The 15,327-nt window shown below is 39.9% G+C and overlaps 1 protein-coding gene across 1 annotated transcript in view; it reads right to left on the reverse strand.

Moving 5' to 3' along the window:
* Positions 1-1,105: 1,105 nt before the first annotated feature.
* Positions 1,106-15,327, reverse strand: part of was (WASP actin nucleation promoting factor) — a 41,787-nt gene continuing 27,565 nt past the window's right edge. The window contains exons 6-12 of the mRNA XM_003216715.4: positions 13,450-13,500; positions 11,391-11,568; positions 9,470-9,512; positions 7,945-8,098; positions 5,434-5,852; positions 4,124-4,229; positions 1,106-2,933 (exon numbers count right to left, since the gene is read on the reverse strand). Coding sequence (XP_003216763.2) covers positions 2,881-2,933; positions 4,124-4,229; positions 5,434-5,852; positions 7,945-8,098; positions 9,470-9,512; positions 11,391-11,568; positions 13,450-13,500 — 1,004 coding nt within the window. The 3' untranslated portion in view covers positions 1,106-2,880. The remainder of the gene's footprint in view (positions 2,934-4,123; positions 4,230-5,433; positions 5,853-7,944; positions 8,099-9,469; positions 9,513-11,390; positions 11,569-13,449; positions 13,501-15,327) is intronic.

The following is a 15,327-nucleotide window of genomic DNA, read 5'->3' on the forward strand; positions in this document are numbered from 1 at the left end:
TACGTTGACTTATTTTAACTCTCTGCTCTTTTTCCAATGCTGCTTTCTTTATCTATCCTGTAATCTGCACCTCCAGATTGTGCTCTGCAGTGAAGAGCAGTGTGTTATTCTCTTCATTATACAGATTCTCATAAATTGTTGCTTAAGGCATGTCTTGCTAATATTCACCTAAGATTATTTATATAGAGACAACGCTCTGTCCTGCCAATGCTGTACAGATGAGGGGAAAAGGGAGTCTTCTAGTAAATGAGTCTACTGTGAAAACTAGAAGGAAACCTCCTTGAAAGATTTTGATGTATGTTGATGTATGAAGTTACAAACATCTGACTTACAAACAACTCATAGTTAAGAACATGGGTGAAACAACAGGAAGTGATAGAAATCCACCCCTAGGAAGGGAAATTCACTCCTGGAAGAGTTATCATGTGGAAAAGGTGTCTCCACCGAAGCTTTAGCACTAATCCTTGTTTTCACAACAATCTAAATTTTTCAAAATCCAGTTCTCACAAGGACAGAAAGTGAGGTGAGTCTTCTGAACAAGGGCACAGATAGCAAAAGAAACATTACAGGAGTGTTGACCCTTCCCTATGCTATCCAAAGCTTATATATATATATATATATATATATATATATATATATATATATAGGCTGGAGTTACACTCAAAAATGTACCACTTCCAACTTACAAACAAATTCAATTTAAGAACAAACCTATGGAATATCTTGCTTGTAACTTGGGGACAGCCTGTATTTACAAGTGAATAAATCAAAACATTTAAGATGGCAGCACAACGGAAAGTTGATGTTACTTAAGAATGAGCATTGCCAAACACAACCTGAAGAAGCGCAGTTTGTTTAAGAGGCCTGTGACCACAGAGGACACGATTGTAGATTTCTCTTCCTCAGAAATCTGCCCCTCCTTGCTATGGTGTAATAAGGAAGTCATACTAGTTTTCAGAAATGTTACATATTTTTTTACAATAGTCCTCTCTTTTGTGCCTCAAAAAACTCAACACTAATGTCTCTGGACAACAAGGGTCAGTGCAAAGTATTGAAACATAATTTGATATCAGTGTTAGGAAATATCAGTATTAGGTTTCAAGAATTAGTAGACAGTGATATGTTTATTGTAGATGCTAAGTTAAAAACAGCCTTTACAGATGGTCCATGAGGTTGAATTCGGGCTGCAAAGCAGGATTAAAGTTATTTTTGTACAAAGCAAAAAAAGTCACATTGTTGCATTCCCAAATCTCTAGCCCAATGGAAGAGGGTGATGGAAACGGAGCTCCCTTCTACACATCTGGTTAGAATGCCCCTAGTCATTAGATTTTGGAAAGACTTAATGCAGTGGTTCTCAACCTGTGGGTCTCCAAATGTTTTGGCCTTCAACTCCCAAAAGTCCTAACTGCTATTAAACTGGCTGGGATTTCTGGGAGTTGTAGGCCACAACACCTGGGGACCCACAGGTTGAGAGCCACTGACTTAATGTGTATATATGTGTTTGTGCCTTCAGTGTGCCTATTGATATATGGCAACCTCAGAAATTTCAGAGGATTTTCATCAGCAAAGAAAAATCAGAGATGGTTTGTGCCTCTTAACAACTTGCTTTATCCACAGTCTCCAAATACCCAGGGTGAAGCTAGGATTTCCTGTGCAGTGCTCCTTAATTGTATTGCATCTTATTACTATAATATTGTGCCATAGATATTTAAATCTAAAATGACAGTTTCCTAGTACTGCTTTTGTTTTCATATTTTGTCCAACAGGCATGTTAGGATTACAAGCAATCTCCTTTCCTTGGACAGAACAAAATTTATGAAATTGAGTTTTTTTGCACATCCCTTCTTTAGTTATATCCCTTAAAAACTGATCCAAGAGACTGGGAGGTATAGGATCGAGTATGGAGGAAGTTACAGCTTTAATAAGAAGATATTGCTCTGTGAGTGTATGAAACAATAATTGTTTTTGAAACATTTTTTTAAAGCTAGATTCAATGTAGTCAAATCTGGCATTTTGCTTCCCCACACATATTTCAATAAATGTTTCTGCCATATTTCAAGGTCACTTTAATTTTTATTGCAGGGTCCATAGCCATCCATAGGGCTTCACAAAAACTTGCTATGCATTCTGTGAGATATTTAATTGGGAAAGAAACCCTTTTAAAGCTGTAGATATAATCCTTTTTTTTCTTGAAATAATCCTTGAAATAATAATGATTTTCAAGGATTCCTCCAGGTCAAAAAGGTTGGGAAAGACAACTTTAATTATTGTTTGCCTCCTCCCTCTATCCCTATACATACCAAAAATGCTAATGCAAAAGAATCCATATACCAGTATATCTTTAAAACTTTGCAAAGAATTTAGACAACTAAGATTTCAACGTACAGGTTATTTTATACAAAGGTTTTTCTTACATTCTTCTCACCTATCAACATCATACCTTCATGTTGGCCTCAAAGGGGGCCCACTTGTTGGAAATTACTAGATGGCTGGGTGGGAAAAGAAAGAAAGATGAGGGGGTTGGGTGAAAGTTGATATGGCTCTTAGAAACATAAACACTGCAGATTAAGGGTGGTATTGTCAAGGCAAAGTTCGAAAAAGGTGGGATTACATCCTCACTTTCTAAAATTGTCAAAGACATACAGGTGCAAAACTGTGGGAAGAAAATGGGAATTATGCTTAGGCTTAAGTGATGCCAGAGAAGAGGAAGGGAAAATAATGGTCTTTTGCTACCAATACAAAAACTGAGCTGCCCCGGCATCTCTTGGATACCAGAAGGATCTGCACATCTTGCACGGAGACACAAGACTAAAAGCCCACAGCAGTCTCAACAACGGGTTGACAGAAGGATCAGGCTTTGTGCCTGGTTTCCGTCTGGCCTTAGTCCTCCCATTCATCATCTTCATCTTCATCTCCGTTGTCTTCATCTTCATCTGTGAGAAAAGAACAAGGTAGTTATGAGTGAGGAGCCATGGGCAGATGCATCCTCTGCCTCTTTCCAAAGGAGACAATATGTATGCCTACTAACATTACAATTTTTTATTGTGTCAGAAGCGAATTGAGAACATACTGTAAGTCGTTTCTGGTGTGAGAGAATTGGCCGTCTTCAAAGACGTTGCCCAGGGGATGTGTTACCATCCTGCGGGGGGGGGGGGGGCTTCTCTCATGTCCCCACATGGGAAGCTAGAGCTGACAGATGGGATCTCACCCATCTCGCAGATTCGAACCACCAGGTCAGCAGTTCAGCCAGCACAAGGGTTTAACCCATTGCACCACAGTGGTTCAATAGCATTATAGTCATCTCTCCAGACTTGAGTTTATTTTGCAGATTTGATTATACACAGATTTGATTAAAATGTTATCTCTAGGACTCTCTAGGTTCCCTAATGGGATTCTAAATCAGTTTCCAGTGTATGTTGACCATACCCTGTTTCCCCAAAATAAGGCCTCCCCTGAAAGTAAGACCTAGCAAAGTTTTTGTTTGGAAGCATGCCCATTGAACAGAACACTAGAGCATGCAGGATCAATATATATACATACCATAAATTGTTGTACATTGAAATAATGGTAGTAATAAGAAATTCTTGATAGGATTCACAGTTTGTCTGGTTATGCTGGTTTGTGATAACAACTACTGTACAGTATATAATAAATGTTCATTTCTTGTTCAACAATAAATGTGAATTCTTCTTCATGGAAAAATAAAACATTCCCTGAAAATAAGACCCAGTGCATCTTTGGGAGCAAAAATTAATATAAGACACTTATTTTTGGGGAAACAGGGTAGAACCATGTTGGTGGACCTAGAAACTCCTAGATAGGTGTTAAAAACAATAGTTTTTTATTCATGGTTTTTCACTTTCACAGAAGACCTGTGCCCTTAACCCTGGACATGTGGAGGGATGATCATAATGACTTCACCCTGCTTTGGTCCCTTTGTTCCAGCTCAAGTGGAAAACTCAGTATTTCACTCCTTGCAAAGCGCCACTGGATCTGTTGATTATATTTATTTAGTTCTCCCACTTCAAGGGGATTCCCCACCCCATTAAAACATATCTGAACTTTTGAGAAACTAAAAGTTGTTTGTAGGTTGTATCAGAAGCTGGTGTGTACCCAAACTTACCTGAGGAATGGATGGCCTTGCTCCTTTTCTGCATCACCTGCATAAGAGCCCCTACCAGGCCTTCAGAGCTCTCAACAGGCGGTGGTGAGTCCAACACATCAGGGGTCTGAAATGGACAGAGAGGTTTATAAAGAGTGGCACTTAAGGCTCAGTGTGGTGAAGAGCCCTAGAAACTAGAGTAAGTGAAACCATTCTTGCTCAGAGTCCTCTCCTTCAGGACAAACTAGCATAGCAGCATGGCCATCGGCAAAGATTTATGTCTGGTTCTCACTGGACTGAGAGTTACAGTCCTTTAAAAAGGCTCATATGAATTGAACATTATTGCCAGATTTTCTAAATAAAAAAGTTATCTGTAAAGAATGGTAATGATTGCAAAGAAAGTGTTTAGCCTGCTGTTCTTTCTTACATGCTAGTTTGCCATGTATAGGAATCTTTCCTTTCTTCTGCCCAAGCACAGAGTCCATCATGTTTTGAGGCCCCACCTCTGACCTTGACATATTCACATTTAATGCATTAAGGCCATCCTTAAATGAGAGAAATACATAAATGTAACATCATTATTTCTTCCTTTCAATGTCTCGTCCCAACACTGTCAGAAGTCATGCCACTTTGAACGTTCTATGCTAAACGACATACTTAATTAACATATTTCAATGGGCCAAGACTTGAGAACCAGGCAAAATAATTTTGAGAATACTGGTTGAGTGTGGCCATGGAAAGGGGAAATTCCTTTCTAATCTTACTCATACCAATGTCAAATGCTTCCTGCTAACTAAGGACCTTATCACATTGTGATGTACTCTGTTTCTGAGACTCTTTGAACATGATTTCTAATGGGTCCCATCACATGATGTTTGTCCCATCCCATCAGTAATCAGCTGGAATCTGTCTGCAAAACATTGTAGAAATGGAGTAATTGCACATGGGATACTAATTGTGCTTTTTATATACTTCTGAGATGCTATTTTTACATGTGATCAGAAAATCAGTATGCATTCTGTCAGCTAAAATCTCATGAAAATGGTAATTCAAAACTTCCAGGCTTTGTGACTGTGTGATATTAGTTGGGGGGGAAGTAAGATAAGGAGGCATTTGAACAGATTGGGAGGAGCTAGCCTTTTGTGGTGTGATGAGTCAAAGTGCAGCATTTTCAAATGGTGAGAATTGTAATAATTGGGTGTGATGGAGAGAGTATGCATCCCGTCTCAATACAGTATGCATTCAGGCCTAAAAACACTTGGGATTCATACTGATATAAATGGATTATATCCCAATGTGAAGAAGTCCCGAGTTTCTCCAATACCTCTCACCTTGTTGAGTTGTATTCCTTGCCGTATCTGATCCAGCAATGCACCACGGCCCATGGAGGGGGCGGGAGGCTGAGTCCCTGGAGAAAGAAATCCCCCAGAAGGCAGAGGAGGGGGTGCACAGGGAGCCGGGCCCTGACTTTGGGGAGGGGGTGGTGGTGGAGGGGGCGGGGGAGGCGGGGGTGGGGCTGCTCCAGCGGAAGGTGGGGGAGGACGGCTGGGCCCACTGCGAGAAGCAGGTGGAGGGGGTGCCCACTGATTGGGGTGTCCCCGAGGGGGCTGCGGTGTGGGAGGGATGGGGGCCCTGTTTGAGACAGGTGGGGCTCCTGGGATTGGTGGGAGAGGACTGCTTCGGCTGTGGCCAGGTGGTGGGGGCAAGGGGCCAGAACGGCTTGGGGGAGGGGGAGGAGGATGGTTTGGACCTGAAAAGAGATAAATACACGTGTTCAAATCCCAGCAGCTATTTGTGTGTGTGTATGCGTGTGTATGAAATACTACACACACATATATGTACACACATAATAATACAATTCTTTATTGATTAGTCACTTTTGACCATATCAAAACATGAAAACATACAATACGTACACACTTACACATACATACAATAAAACCATGTAAAGATACAAAACATCCCGACCTGCAGCCTAATAACCTGCTGCTAGAAAAATACAGAGTAAAAAGGTTAAAATTAGTAATTTTCTAAGGTAAGGTTTGAATGAGGACAGGGGTAAATAAAACAAGTGTCTTGTCCATAGTAAATTTTTAAGTTTGGATTTTGTTAATGGCAATAATGTATCAGCTCTCAGCTTCCATCTTCTCACGAATGGCCAGAGCTTTTTGCGTAAAAAGGGCCAGTTTTAAAATAGAGTTTTTATCTGAACCCTGTAGAAGGATATGCATTTTCTCCTTATTCTCTAAGTGAGTATGATTCTCCAGCAGAGGGTCTAAGTAGAGAGATCGAATCCTGGTGTAGTAGGGGCATTTTAAGAAAAAATGTTCTGAGTCCTCCACTTCTGCATCTACCTCATGACACCCACAGGTTCTCTTCGTATAGGGGATATTCTGATGTCTACCTAGCTTGGACTTAATGTCGAGCTGCTCGAATCTAGCCCGAGTAAAAAGTTTTCTAATATATAATGGAAGAGTCAAGAAGAGATAGGTTTCCATGGCGCTCCCCGCCTGCGTCCTCGGTCCCGCCGGGCTCTCCGCCCCGGGCGCCTGCCTGCTCCCGGCCTCCCTCTGCACCCTTGACCTCTCTGGTATATACACACATATTATCTGCTTTGTTGTATGAATCGCACACAAGCTAGTAGAAACAAGAATTGTTTTTGCATCACCCAACAAAAAAGTTATATTATAATATACCTATTAGTCTTAGTTGTAACATGCATTTTTGCTAGGCAAAATGTAGACACATAAAGTGCTTTCCTCATAATTAGGGGACGGATCAAAAGGAGTGGCACCAAAATATTGCTAATGTTTAACACTAATACAAATACTTCCAAAGAGTAGGACCAAATAGCCTTAAATTGCAAAAAAGAAAAAAAGAAAAAAAAAGAATAATGTGGTCTGTGATTATATGAAAGCTTTGCATATATAGGACAAGTAAACTGACAACTCAAAACTGCAGTAGATGGTGATGAAAATGCATCCATCCCCATTCTGTGGGCAGAGAACACCCCTCAAGACAGGCCCGTAGCCAGGATTTTGATTTGGGTGGGGCTGGGATTTTGATTCGAGGGGGGGGGGGCTGAGTCTGGGTGAGACAGGACCTACCCTAGCAAACCTTTTGTATCGTTATCCCAATACCCCCATGCATATGGGATATATTGAGCATGGTGATCAGATCATGATATGAATAAACATAACAGTTTAAACACTAAATGTAAGACCTTCCCACGGACCACCCTGAGAATTTCGGGGGGGGGGGGGCTGAAGCCCCTCAAGCCCCCCCCCCCCCCCCCGGCTACATGCCTGCCTTATGATATTGTTGGATTGCAGTTCCCAGCACTGCGTACCATTGGCTATGATGGCTAGGGCTCATAGAAATTGCCGTCCTACATTTGGAGACCACACTTTGTGTCCATGCCTGTGTTAATACCTGCACTGAGGCAGGAAACCATTATTTTGATACAAGTCTATAGTCATGTGTGCTTGGATCTAACCACACTATAAAGTAAAACATTTCTTAGGCAAAATTATTGGGTACTGTTCCATTATCTGGATGGAGTCTATTACTCTTGCAGTAGTAGTTAGGGATTAGGATATAAAGCTCTGAACTGGCTTTACTGCACACACTGATTGCACACACAGATATTAATCATACCAAAGTAAAAAGTTCGACAGTAGCACTGTAGTTACAGAGTACATGTGTACATTTCAATAGCCTCACCAAGAAAGGTGTTTTGACACTGAAACACCCCCCTCAAACAATAGAACAAAATCTGTATAATCCCTGCATTACAGATGATACCCTTAGAGATACAGATACACACAAGTCCGGCAGCTCACCCTGTCGCCTGATCTCTTCCTTCACAGCCTCCAGTCCTCCTTGGCCTTCAATGAAATCATAGATGAGCTTTGATGTCTCCACGTCAGTTAACTGGGCCTCACTGATGCCCGCCTGGGAGAAAAGGGTCTTCAAATCAGGGTCTAAATTATTCACCTGAAATTTTTAAAAATAGACATATGTCAATATCATTTTTTACTATTTTTGTGGACAGATTTTCTTTTCTTCCACCTTCACAGATATGTTTGGAAAGGACACAGGAGAGAGCCACCTCAGTGGCTGCTCTTGGTCTGTGGAAGACTAGATTGGCCTCCTCCCCAGCTGGATCTACATGGCCATATAATCCAGTTTCTGAATTCAGATTGTCTATTTGGAACTGGATTATTTGAGTCTACACTGATGTATAATCCCATTCAAATCTGATAATCTGGATTCAGAAACTAGATTATATGGCAGTGGGAAACCAGCTTGTTTTTAACAGACGTTTTTAACGTCAGTAGAAGAACATTCTGTTGGAAGCTTTTGGTGGGTATGCAGAAAAAGTCCATATTTGTGGGTTTAGCTTTTGCTGGTTTGCTTATTTGTTGATTGATTAATGTCTTCTCTCTAGGAATCTTTTGATCTTCCAGTGTGACTTGATGGCCATCACCCAACAGAAATTGACCATAAAGGAGTGCTGGAGGATCTAGAGATTCCTAGAGATAATGGGTTTTCCAGACATACACCTATAGTCAGCCTCCAACAGAGCACAGTATCACAATGGAGGCCCTAGAAATGTGTTCTCCCGGGTTAAAAAATATACTTTAAAATTATGTTTTTCTCCCATTTCACAGGGGTCCTATACCTCTAATGTCACAAAACTAGAGGACACACTCTATTCTATTTTAATCCATTTTTGAGTTGCCTTAGATCGCATTTGTGAGGAAAATTAGGGGGTTGGTGAAAGAAGATATAAAGAGCCTTCTTTTCTTATCCTAGCATTTTAGCTCAAGCCTAACTTTGTATAAAGACATAAAGGAAACTATCCAAGCAGGTCAAGTAATATTCTGCCCAAGATTGCCAGTTCCTCCAAAGCTACAAACTGATCTAACTTTCTCTTTGTGCGAATGAGTGGATAAGCTCCCTCTATCAGCTCTAGCTCCATGCGAGGTCATGAGAAAAGCCTCCTACAAGGATGGTCAAAACATCAAAATATCTGGGCGTCCCCTAGGCAATGTCCTTGCAGATGGACAATTCTCTCACACCAGAAACGACTTGCAGTTTCTCAAGTCTCAGGTCGCTCCTGACACGAAAAAAAATATGTTCTCTTTGTTTTGCATTGCAAAAGTAGGAAAAATATCCACCAACACCTTGAAATGGAAGAAACTGACATTTCATGTCTTGACATCTCCTAAGTCCTGAGGCACACAGGTAGTTCACACACACAAACACAAGGCTCAGCTTAACTGCAGGAGCTCAAGTCCCCAGGCATCTCTGTTTCATTTCTCCCTCTTTCAAGCACACCAATGAACCACTATGGTTACGTACATCAAAACCATTGTTGGGATCCCATCCAATGTGCTGAATATGTCTGAAAGAGAATACAGAAGACATCCAGTAAAGGAAGGCTCGGAGTCATCAACATCAGGTTCAGCTTGCTGCTCCATCACAAAGAAGGCTTTGAACATTGCTGGGTTTAGAATGTGGGCCAAACTGGAGAACTGGCAAGTAGTTCAAATCACTGATTCTTAAATTATGGGTCCCAACCCCAAACAGTCCTGACCCTTCACTCAATGTTGGGACTACAAAAAATTGGCAACAGTAAAAGTTTTGTCACCTAGTAGCTCTTTTAGATATTTGCACAAATTTGTTAGCAACAGCATCGAGTGTTTACAGTGGACTCTGCAGAGGATGCTTCAGTTGTACTTCATAAAAAGAAAAATCAGCCTGTTTAGCAAACTTTACAAATGCTAATTTATGATCAGGAAATGTTTGGTTTTTATGCTTGTTTTATATACCTATATGCATGGGATAATTTCTTGGGCAGAAAGGGGTCACAAGTGGAGAAAGTTTAAGAAGCCCTGCTCTAAGCCATCCTTCTAAATTTGGAGCAGTTGGACAGAAGTTTTATGCAGTGGCATCACTGGGAGGGGGTGCAGACCACACCAGTGACACCAAAATGACCATAATTATTTTTGTAGGGTTTCAGCAGGCATTTGTTATTTTATTTCTACAAACATCCCTGCAGTTAGATACAAACCTTTTTTGTAAGCTCAGCATATATGTGCTGTTTCAAGATACATGCAAGGCTAAAACTCTCTGCTGATTTGCTTTTTGAATCTTCTAATGCCCATGAACTCCAATTACAACTGATATTATTACTCAATTGCAATGACATGTTTTTATCTATGCATGCTACAAGCACGTACTATTGTTTGCATTACTACCAGGTTGGTCTTTTTTAACGATCACTGATTTTGTCCAGTTTTCTAGTGTTTTACCTACAATGTTGTGGTATGGTCTAGTATGGACGAAGATCAATGGGAGAAAAATCAGCCATAATGATGTCACTGTGTTTCTTGGGTGCTCCATACTTAGTGAGAAAAAGGCAATGGGCCTTTCCCTGCAAAAATCCAACGTCCTCATCTTCTAGAGCCAGTCAGGCTTTTCCAAAAGCCCTAAATCATGAGCTCATAATTCAATTATTTGCTGACACTAAAACTCAGGGATTGCAACAGCTGGCATCCAGAAGAATCTTATTTCACTGTAAGCAATGTTTTAAATATATTTAAAGTGTTTTAATTGGACCCCCAGTGGTGCAATGGATTAAACCCTTGGGCCAGCAGGACTGTTGACCGAAAGGTCGGCGGTTTGAATCGGGGGTTTCATCTGTCAGCTCCAAAGTTCCATGGCAGGACATGAGAGAAGCCTCTCACAAGATGGTAAAACATCTGGGAATTCCCTGGGCAACATCCTTGCAGACGGCCAATTCTCTCACACCAGAAGTGACTTGCAGTTTCTCAAGTTGCTCCTGACATGAAAAAAAGTATTTTAATTGTCTTTAATCCTGTTTTTAATATTATTATTATTTCATTGTTTTTGACCTTTAGCTATGTCTTCCTCAAATTATTGTAAGCTTCTTTGAATTCCATTTTAGGAGAAAAATGATACATACACATTAAATAACCTCTTTGTTATGAAGAGAAAATTACTGTCATTTTAACCAGTTACAATTCAAGATAGGCACACAGCAGCAGATCTCGGAAAACAACAACAGAAAGCAACAACAGTATCAATAAATATTTAGTTCTCCCTACAGGCAAAGCAAACTATGTCTGACGAGAAAACATGGGGAAATGAATGGATATAGGGGATTCCTCCTAAAAACGGCTTGGAATTTTGGAAAGGACCTTCTCTGACAAACCAGCTCTTCACTGAACAGTTTTATGTCATTTCTGGAGATACTTACTTGAACCCGCTTGGAGCTCCAATGTCAGCCTTGGAAATCTTCTTTTTCCCCTTCTTCTTATCCACTGCAGTGGGAACTGGGAGCCCACGGTAGCGGGAAAAGGTGATGTCTGGATTCTGTATGTCAACAGTTGTGAGTGGGAGAGCAGGCGAAGGGGGGGTTGGCTGCATACCAGGTCCTTCAGAGAACGTGAGATGGGTGATGAAGCAAACAGCAGCAAATCCATTCTATTCTACCCTTTGCTCCCACTCCTTGCAAAACACCTTGGTTGCTAATTTCCCTCAGGCAGCCTTTAACCAACTGCAACCCTATGAATGAGAGACAACCAAAGGCCCTCATTGCCAATAACTCTGCTTAGGTCTTGCAAACTCAGGGCTTTCTCTTCTCCTACTCGTTTGCACTTTACTGAACAAGGTCCCTTTTCCAATGCTACGTTGCTCTCAGGCCCATTTATTTGTCTCTTTTGCCTATGCCAGGCACCACAGAATATCAGCCACTCTTTTGTTTCTGTGTTCCTCCTTTCTGAATTATGGAGTTAAGCCTCAAAACAAATAATTAAACAATACAGTTCTCCATTCTTTTCTTTGGGCCATTTCAAGAAATGTTGGGCTGAAGGCTGGAGACAGATGTGATGGAGATGAACTTCTGATGGTGCAGCACCATGGACAGAGGTTTCAACTGAGCATCCCTTATCCAAAAGGCTTGAGAACAGAGGTGGTTTGGATTTCAGATTTATTTATTTAGTTATTTATTTTGGAAAATCTCTATCTTGACACACAGTAAGACCCCTATATCAGCAGGGGATATGTTTTTGGCCATATTGATTATCTAAAACTGTGGATATTACTAAATGGCTTTAATGGCCAGTTCCAAAATACTATATACAGTAGAGTCTCACTTATCCAACACTCGCTTATCCAACATTCTGGATTATCCAATGCATTTTTGTAGTCAATGTTTTCAATACATCGTGATATTTTGGTGCTAAATTCATAAATACAGTAATTACTACATAGCATTACTGCGTATTGAACTACTTTTTCTGTCAAATTTGTTGCATAACATGATGTTTTGGTGCTTAATTTATAAAATCATAACCTAATTTGATGTGTAATAGGCTTTTCTTTAATCCCTCCTTATTATCCAACATATTTCCTTATCCAACGTTCTGCCGGCCCGTTTATGTTGGATAAGTGAGACTCTACTGTAGTTGCATTGAGGGATCAAACAATGTCTAGAGTGATATTTGCTGGATAACTTGCAGGTGAAGCATACCACAGAATCACCTAGGTGATCTAGCAAATTCCCAAAGATATGATTTTACATCAGGCACAGATAACCAAAACTATGGAAATGAGTTCTGCAGTCATCAAAGTCTTGCTATACACACACAATGAGATACAATGAGGGATCCAAGTTTAAACACAAAACTCATTTAAATTTCATATAGACCTTGCACACATTAACCTGAAGATACTTTTATATATCATATTTTAAATAATTTTGTGTATGAAATGAAGTTTGGGTACATTGAATCAGCAGATAGCAAGGATATCTTTCTCTGAGCACTCCTGTGGACAATTTCAGACTTTGGAGTATTTCAGACTTCCAGATAAGGCATGCTCAACCTGTACTGTGGCTCATGGATTTCCCTCTGAATAATGGGTGGCTTGTCTTCCTGAACCTCATGCATTATCACACATCTGAAATACTCATGGCTGGCAAAGTGGTACCATTTAAAACTTCAAACAACTACATGGTTTTTCCCTCTATAGCAAAAGATCATTTGAGCAAAATACCATTTCCATCCCTTTAGGTTTATTTATTATACAGTAGGTAAATGAAATTTTATGGATGCTGTTCCAACATGGCTTTTCCTGTCTATCTGTATATTTCTATTTATTTCAAATAATTGTATAGTTTTGATTGGATTGCATTCTCCTATATTTGTACACTGTCTTTGAAAATTACATTATGAACACATATAAGAGAGGAGCCAAAATATAAAATTCTTCAATCAATCAATGGCTTTGTATCAGCAAACTCAATAGCTACTTACCATTCAGGTCAGCCCCGGGTGGTGAATATCGAGGACCAACTGTTCTTCTGTCTGGTAAAGGCAAAAAGACTTAATGTTTAGAGATAGTTCACTACCACCTGTTTCAGGACGATTCCATAATGCATTGTTTTCTAAAATTAGAGCTGCCACAACTTTTTTCCAGCCAGCAGTTTATTACCACTGTCCTTGTGTTCTAAAATAAAAATCCTCCTAGGAATCAGTCGTCTTTGTTTACAGCCATATTTCTTCGAAGCTCCTTGGACAAGTAGGCTAAGTCCCAAGTTCCTGTTGGATTTATGCAAAACTAAATTAACTATAGTTTAGGGCAGGTAATAGTGCACATTCTTTGATGTTGTTGGACTGAAATTCCTGTAATTCCTCAATATTGGCAATACTGGGCAGGGCCACTAGGACTTTCAGTCCAAGAACATCTAGGAGGCCACATAATGGCCATAGCTGATGCAAGGGTTCTCCAAATACCAACAATACATGAAAATAAATTCAGAGCTTTAAACAAAATGAAAGATTAGACACTGTTGTTCTGATATGATACAAATTATCCTTAACAGCCATGCTATTATTTGTGAACTGTGCTTATAACCATGTGTTGTTGTTAATGGCTGTCAAGTTGACTTTGATTTATGGTGACCCCATGACGAAAAGACTTCAGAGTCACTCTTGTATCAACTGCACTTTTTAGCTCTTGCAGACTCAGGGTCATGGTTTCCTCTGTTGAGTTTTCCCATCTGTAATGCAATCTTCTTCTTTTCCTAATAAACATACGTATAACGGGCTATACAGTAGAGTCTCGCTTATCCAACCATTGCTCATCCAACGTTCTATATTATCCAATGCAGTTGGCCTCCCGCCCAGATCCACCACTGTTTCTTTAGGCAGCAATTCTATCATTATTTGTAGTCAATTTTTTAGTAGTCAATGTTTTTGTAGTCAATGTTTTCAATACATTGCAATGTTTTTGTGCTAAATTTGTAAATACAGTAATTACTACATAACGTTACCATATATAATGAACTGCTTTTTCTGTCGATTTGTTGTGAAATTTGATGTTTTGGTGCTTAATTTGTAAAATCATAACATAATTTGACATTTAATCGTCTTTTCCTTAATCCCTCCTTATTATCCAACATTTTTGCTTATCCAATGTTCTGCCTACCCATTTATGTTGGATAAGTGAGACTCTACTGTATTGTGTATCAAAATGCATTTACACCTGATGTCCATAAGCTGTCAAACAGCACAGTTGGCAGGTGATGGAAACTGTAGTCTTCTCTATCTGCCAGAATATACACAAATATAAAAATTTCTTATCTATATTTTAGTGTTACATTTTAGTTAAATAATACATACCGAAGCAGGAGGAAATGGTATGAGATTTCTGACCCAGGCCAAGGCGTCAGCATTTCTCAGTTTGTCTCTAGTCACAATCAGCACAGATATATTGCGAAATTTTACAATCAAATATTCTTTTTCTTTGCTGTAATATTTTTGATCTGAATTGGCTCCAGAAGGCTATGGGTAGGGAGCACACTCCCAATATCCCAGCAATCTCAATTTTTAACATGAAACTTATTTTGTTGTCTCCCAGTTGGTTGGAAGGAAGGAAGGAAGGAAGGAAGGAAGGAAGGAAGGAAGGAAGGAAGGAAGGAAGGAAAGGTATGGCTACAGGAGGGGTGAATTATCCTTCTCCCCATATCCTGACATGAAATCTTTCCTTTGGTTTCCAAATTACAGCAACATAAAATATCAGGTGACCATTTAGAAATAGTGTTCAGACATCCAAAGTAAAGGGAATGGTTATGACAAATAACGGGCAGACCTGGATTATAATTTGGAATGCGCTTCTGAATGTATATTTAT

This window comes from Anolis carolinensis, chromosome 2, assembly GCF_035594765.1.
Source record: "Anolis carolinensis isolate JA03-04 chromosome 2, rAnoCar3.1.pri, whole genome shotgun sequence".
NCBI classification, from domain to species: Eukaryota; Metazoa; Chordata; class Lepidosauria; order Squamata; family Dactyloidae; genus Anolis; species Anolis carolinensis.